General features: G+C 48.2%; 1 protein-coding gene across 1 annotated transcript in view; it reads right to left on the reverse strand.

The window, feature by feature from the left end:
* LOC308171656 (myomegalin) overlaps positions 1-7,500 on the reverse strand; it is a gene marked incomplete at both ends in the record, with an annotated part of 46,046 nt that overhangs the window by 26,614 nt on the left and 11,932 nt on the right. Inside the window, 6 exon segments of the mRNA XM_080546531.1 lie at positions 3,985-4,127; positions 5,225-5,334; positions 5,795-5,869; positions 6,151-6,270; positions 6,717-6,908; positions 7,295-7,489. Coding sequence (XP_080402657.1) covers positions 3,985-4,127; positions 5,225-5,334; positions 5,795-5,869; positions 6,151-6,270; positions 6,717-6,908; positions 7,295-7,489 — 835 coding nt within the window.

Genomic DNA, 7,500 nt, shown 5'->3' on the forward strand with positions numbered 1-7,500 from the left:
TGAGTGCAGTCCTGCCACTTTCTATCCATTTCACCACACAAAGTATGCCCTCAAGAAGGCATTCCAGGAGAGAAGAAACTGTTACACTGCAAAAAGTAAATCTAAGTTAGATTAAATATCTTAAATCAAGGATGAATATGCTTGTTTTTTGTCTGACTGGGCTAGTTTTAAGATATCTTTTTACTTGTTTTCAAGAATATCTTGGCAAGTGAAATGTTGCTGTTCCTGTTCTGTTGGCAGATAATTTAGCTTGTTGAGTAATATTAGTAGTAATATCTCCCCCATTTTATTGCTTTTTTATTCTTGTTTTTGGGAGTTGCCTTTTTAGCTTTTGCAGTGTGAAAACTAAATAGTTAGGTTATTGGACACATGCGAGAGGGGAGGGGAGGACACAGATAATATATTGAATATGGCACATTCCAGCACATTCCACTGGTGATTGTTGACTGAAAACCCCATGATGCCAAATGCTTACTGCAACAATTTACTATCACTTCACTAAGTGTCAACTCCGCTGAGACACACACACACACACACACACACACACACACACTGACACTATTGAACTGTGGTGTACAGATAGCCCCCCACACACTCACACAGGCACACACACACACACCCACACACCCACACACATTCACACTATTGAACTGTGGTGTACAGATAGCCCCCCCCCCCCACACACACACACACATACTCACACACACACTCACACTCACACACACACACACACACACACACACACACACACACACACAGCGGTGAGGCACACAGCCAGGAAGTAGAGGCCTGATGGAATGTGACTGGCAGTAATTACAGGAGAAGAATGGAACTGTTCCATAACACACACGCACGCACGCACGCACGCACGCACGCACGCACGCACGCACGCACGCACGCACGCACACACACACACACACACACACACACACACACACACACACACACACACCCTGTGGGGAGGGGATATTGAGTGAATAGAGAGTCAGGAAGCATCTGCTCATAGGTCTGCACCACGGGGGAGATAAGAGTCTCTGTGGTGTTATGTAAGCGTGGTGTAAGGGTGGTGTAAGGGTGGAGGCCAGTCAGGCTGACTACACAGACGTACGACACTGTTACTAGCAGGGAAACGCTCTCCACAGAACACAAGGCCACTGTACCAACCGGTCACAAAGAACTAAGGAATACTTTAGTCAAACACCTTTAAAACAGTAAAAACACTGAGAAAACTAGGAATAACTTTAGTTATATCTGTTTAGTTAACTTTAAAAACTTTGTGTAAACAATCGATAACCTCAATTCAGTACATCAATAAATAACTCTGTCTACAGTGGATATTGTGCTATACACATCCACCTAGGCTGATGGGAATTTTGCCATTCATAATTATCTATGATAACTGAACCAACCGGTCAAAGAAAACTAGGAATAACTTTAGTCAAACACTTATAACAGTTTTAACTTTACAAACTGTGTGTAAACAAAAATCTATAACCTCAATTCAGTACATCAATAAATAACTATGTCTATGGTGAATATTGTGCTATAGGCCTACACATCCACCTATGCGGATGGGAGTTTGACATTCATAATTATCAATGATAGGAAAACTCTTCGTCTGTTGCTTAGGGGGCCAGTGAGCTATGAGGCGGGGGGGAGGGGAGGTCGTCTATGGAGCGATGAGCACCAAGTCAAGTAGAAGACAAACTGCCTGGATGTGAGCCAGTGTTTATTTGGGATGTAGGACAGAGAGGGGGCCATTTTAGACAGGGGAAAACGGCATCCTCAGTCTTAATATACTGGTGATCATGAATACTGCATGATTGTATTAATAGTTATTAAAGTAGTAGGTCACATCTCTCCAAAAATAACTTTGTGAAGAGTAGAAAGAGAGTGTTCTTCAAATAAAGTAACAATACCTCACTGTGTAGCTTTGAGTGTGACTTGTGGACACTTACAAACCTTTATCAGGGACTTCTGGACGATGACAAACACACACGGCACGGTCCAGAGAGGGAAGAAACTCTGTGAGTTCACTTCACTTTCATTATTATCCCCTAACCGTCGACTAACGGCTTTGTGTTCAAACTCTGGTCGTAAGTGTTTCTGCCGCCCTCTGGAGGACAACGATGGTACTGCACATCACCGCAACATAGCCATGCAGACAGGAAGACCATGCTGGGGCGGGTGTCATGCACGTGTGGTTGTGGTTGCGGGACACTGAGAAGGTTAGAGAGACCTTGCTCATTTGAATTTCTTCACCCAAAGCATTGATTTGAGAAATGACCAATCAACCGAAATATCTTCCTGTTGATTTATTCAGATAAATATATTAGCAGCACATGTCATGTTTTTCTTGCTAGATCTTCAGTTGTCCTTCGTGTGTAGCTTACACAATGTCTCAGCCCAGTGAGTGGAGTGTGTGTGGTGGTGGTTATGGACGTGAGTTTGGGGACAGAGAAGGACAACAAGGATGTAGACGTAATGGAATTGCCCGGAACAGTGTACTCAACACTAGAACAGCCGTGCCTATTTTAGCTACTAGTAGAGCTGCCTTGGGGGTCAAATAGACCCCCTTTTTAGACACAAACACTTTAAACTGTTTTATCCTGAAGTGATTTTGAAAGTGTAAGGATACTGGGTGGCAGAACGCCCATATCTAGGAAAAGTCATGAAAGGAGGGTCCTGAAATTTGATCGAGTGCAAAGACAGATTTTTTCTTTTTTTACTCACAGGGGTCACCCTGACCCCTCACGGCTCTTCTAGTGTTAAGGAGAGACAGAAGATTCTAGTCAGACAGACTCTCGGGATGGAGAGAATACAGCGCTATGCTACTGTACGAGGAGGAGGGGTAGAGGGTCCAACATGGGGTGAAAGGGGGAGGAATAGAGGTTGGGAATATAATTAATCGAAAATAATCCCCAATCAAAGACAACAGATTCCATACCCAAACGGCTTTCAACAAAAAGCCAGCAAATGTTTATTTTCTTTCTTTCCATTTTAAGTACAAAAGAGGGTGTGTCGAAGAGGGCTCCATCTGCAAGGCTCGACCAGAGATTAGCACGCTAATCCAGAAATTGTAGTAACCTAATCTACTTAATCTAACCTGATGCTATTAGAAATGATACTGGGTATCTATCCTAAGGCTTGTATCACATTGGATGTGATTTTTTTCTTTCAAGTTTAACAAGAAATCTAAAAAAGATCTATCAAAGTCACTTTAGAATAGTATAATAATACTATTATAGGATAGGATTATTCTAAATATCATGATGCACGGCTAAACTGGAGATTGACAAACTAGTGAATTAAGATACAACCATGAGCTACCATACAGTACTACTCTTCAGTACTATTATTGTCCTTGTCTCAAACACAATCTTTATACACTACCTACTATACTCACTAGCTCAATGGTTCAAACTCATGCATGTCTTTCTTACTAAAATACAACTGGAATAAAGTAAGATATGTTTTTTGTTTTACAATTGACTTAAATCTGAGGTAATAATTATTTGAAGAGGTGGCCATCTTTTAATTTTTTAGCTGATGCATACCTTGGGCCTGCGTATACACTGTGTACACAAAGATGGTGTAAAACAAAAAGATGGATGACTGTAAGACGCTTCACTGTAAAAGGCATGAACTCGACTCGTCTAAAAACACCACGTAACCGTGACAACAAGGCTGGAACATTGACAGCGGTGAGACACAGTAACATACAAATGGCGATACAGATACAAATCGCACTGCAAAGCAATACGCAGGCAGTTTTGCAAAAAGAAAAACAATATATAAAAAAAACACCATCAAAAACACACACTCACGAAATATATTAATAAATATATTAATAATAATAATAATAAATACAAATTGGGAGTTGCACGTTGCCACTTCACACCAAACCACAGTAACCGGGAGAGTGAAGTTAGTCAGAACAGGCATCTTGTTAATTAGTGTGGTGTCTTTGCTGCCTATCCCCACCTCCTGAGTCAGGCTGCCTCTTAGCTGCCCTCTCCACTGCCTGCGCCGTGCTACGGGTCCTCGCTAGGACCTCCTCCAGCTGTCCACGGAGCGCCTGAACGGAGTCCAGTTCTGTGTGCAGGGCCTGGCTCTTCTCTGAGCTGCTGAGGGGGAGGAGGGGGTGAGAGAGGGGAGGAGGGGTGAGAGAGGGGAGGAGGAGGGGGTGAAAGAGGGGGAAGGAGGGGGTGAGAGAGGGGAAGAGGGGGGTGAGAGAGGAGAGGAGAGAGTGAGAGGGAGGAGGGGGTGAGAGAGGGAGGAGGAGGTGAGAGAGGCGAGGAGGGGGGTGAGACAGGGGTAGAGGGGGGTGAGAGAGGGGAGGAGGGGTGAGAGAGGAGAGAGTGAGAGAGAGAGGGAGGAGGGGGTGAGAGAGGGAGGAGGAGGTGAGAGAGGCGAGGAGGGGGGTGAGACAGGGGTAGAGGGGGGTGAGAGAGGGGAGGAGAGGGGGTGAGAGAGGGGAGGAGAGGGGGTGAGAGAGGGGAGGAGAGGGTGAGAGAGGAGAGAAGAGAGTGAGAGAGAGGGAGGAGGGGGTGAGAGAGGAGAGGAGGAGGGTGAGAGAGTGGGAGGAGGGGGTGAGAGAGGAGAGGAGGGGGTGAGAGAGGGGGAGGAAGGACAAGGGACAATGGGAGGGAGGAGAGACAATGACACTATTCAAGGCCAAAACCTTCTAAAAAACCAAAACAAGCCTAAAACACTGCAGAGAGACGTCAGGCATGTTGACTGTGACCCACGCCCTGGAAATATAAAACATGGAAACCTGTTTTTCAGTTTCTGAACCTTTTTGTGTTGAAAGGACGAGCTGTGGTCCTCCCCCTATGTCCCCCTGACAGGTGTGTGTCCTGCATTGTTATGACACAGGTGTGTATTCAGGTGTGTGTATGGTCTCATTCAAGGCCTCAGTGTGTATTCTTATGAAACAGATGTTAATTTAATTAATTTAATTTAATTTTGCCATTTAGCAGACGCTTTTATCCAAAGCGACTTACAATTACGAATTACAGGGACAGTCCCCCTGGAGTAACTGAGGGCTAAGTGCCTTACCCAAGGGCACACTAGTAGTGGTGTGGTTTCAGGCGGGATTTGAACTCACAACCTTCCGATCGGAAGTCCAACACACTATCCACTAGACCACCACTACCCCCCACAAAGATGTGTATTGGTGTGTGTATTACAGGTGTGTATAGGTGTGTGTATTATCTCCTACCTGTCTGCCCCTCTGGAGTGGAGGTGTGTGAGGCTCTGGTACAGTCTCTTCTCTGTCCTCAGAGCTTCATTCAGACTGTGGTACTCTGATACCAGCTGCTCCAACACACACTGAGAGAGAGGGGGAGGGGGAGGGGAGGGGGAGGGGGAGGGAGGGAGGGAGAGAGGGAGGGAGGGGGAGAGAGAGGAGGGAGAGAGATAGAGAGAGGGGGAGGGGGAGGAGGGAGGGAGCGAGGGAGGGAGAGGGGAGAGGGAGGGGAGCGGGGGGGAGGGCAGGGGAGGGAGGGAGAGAGAGAGAGAGAGGGGAAGGGGAGGGAGAGAGAGAGAGGGAGGGGAGAGAGAGGGGGAGGGGGAGGGAGAGAGAGGGGGGAGAGAGGGGGAGGGAGGAGGGGAGAACGAGAGAGAGAGAGAGGGGGAGAGAACGAGAGAGAGAGAGAGAGAGGGGGGGGGAGGGAGAGGGGGAGGGAGAGAGAGAGCTATTGACACAGCTATGAATGGGAGAAACTAAGGGCTTACTGAAGCGAATCTAGTATCACACGCTTCTGTGGACGGGCGTGGGGGTGAGGCGTACCTGGTGGTCGGTGCTGTCCTTGGCGGCCGCTTCCTGGGCCAGGACCAGAGACGAACGCAGGGCAGAGAGCTGCAGCTGGAGGACAGGAGAGAGGGGGAGGAGAGGAGGAGGAGGAGGGAGAGAGGGGGAGGAGAGGAGGAGAAGGACAGGAGAGAGGGGGAGGGAGAGGAGAGAGGGGGAGGGGGGAGAGGAGAGAGGGGGAAGGACAGGAGAGAGGGGGAGGGAGAGGAGGAGGAGGAGGGGGGAGAGAAGATGTTGTGTGTTGTAGTTAGAGCGCCTGGCTCTCTCTCTCTCTCTCTACCTGTCTAGTATATTTTGTGTTCAATGCATTATAGAAAGTTGTGCTTTTCATATACCTGGGCTTCCTTCTCCTTCTTGAGCACGAGCTGCAGCTCCTCCTGCAGGGCCGTGGCCTCTGCTGCCCCCTCTGGTGAGGAGGAGGACTCCATGGCTTCATCCTGGACCTGCATCAGCTCCTGTGGTGGAGAACATGGGATGGAGTTAACGTCAACGGTGTGTGTGTGTGTGTGTGTGTGGGGGTGTGGGGGTGTGTGTGTATATGTGTGTGTGTGTGTGTGTGTGTGTGTGTCTGTATCTATCTATCTGTCTGTCTGTCTGTGTGTATGTGTGTGTGTGCGTGTGTGTGTGTGTGTGTTGTTCACCTTGATGAAGGCCTCCTTCTCCCTCAGCACGCCCCTCAGCCTCTCCTGTGTGTGTGTGTGTGTGTGTGTGTGTATATGTGTGTGTGTGTGTGTGTATATATGTGTGTGTGTGTGTGTATATGTGTGTGTGTGTGTGTGTGTGTGTGTGTCAGTCACCTTGATGAAGGCCTCCTTCTCTCTCAGCACGCCCCTCAGCCTCTCCTGTGTGTGTGTGTGTGTGTGTGTGTGTGTGTGTGTGTGTGTGTGTGTGTGTCAGTCACCTTGATGAAGGCCTCCTTCTCTCTCAGCACGCCCCTCAGCCTCTCCGCCTCCCCCACCGTCTCCCCCGTCTCCCTCTCTCTCTCCCGCCGCAGCTCGCCCAGCTCCCGTTCCCGTGACGACAGCAGCTTGCGCAGCTCCTTCAGTTGGCCCGTGCGCTCGGCAATCACCTGGGAGAGCCTATCAGAACAGTCCTGGGGGGGAGGGAGGCAGGAGATAGAAACAGTTTATTTCTGTTATCTATCTGTCTGTCTGTCTGTCTGTCTGTCTTCTTTTCACCATGTCAATACCACCACCAGGGGGCATCTTTGAGCATGATGGATATGTTTACAGTCTGTTATATATATAGTGTATTTTGTTCTGTTGGGCAATGTTACTTGACTGTATTTTTAATACTGACAATTTAGGCTAGGTTTTTGTTTTATAACTGATTTGTTTTATTGGACTTTTTAAAAATATTTCTATGTAAAGCACTATGAGTTTCCATTCGGTTGTATGAATAATGTGCTATCTGTCTGTCTGTCTGTCTGTCTGTCTGTCTGTCTGTCTGTTACCAGTTCCTAGACCAGTGGCTCAGTACCTGTATGTACTGGTCCTTGGTGCTGATGGTGTTGAGCAGGCCCTGGACCTGTTCCTGGTGCTCGTGTGACTGGCGGCTGCGGTCGGACAGCAGCTCCTGGAACAGCTTCTCCTTCAGGCTGAGCCGGGCCTTCAGCTCCTCCACCACCTCGCTGGGCCCCGCCTGCACCTTGGCCAGGAGGGCCGCCGTCAGGTCCTACACACACA

The sequence above is a fragment of the Nansenia antarctica genome (genome assembly GCF_963989245.1).
Source record: "Nansenia antarctica genome assembly, chromosome: 16".
Classification (NCBI taxonomy): domain Eukaryota; kingdom Metazoa; phylum Chordata; class Actinopteri; order Argentiniformes; family Microstomatidae; genus Nansenia; species Nansenia antarctica.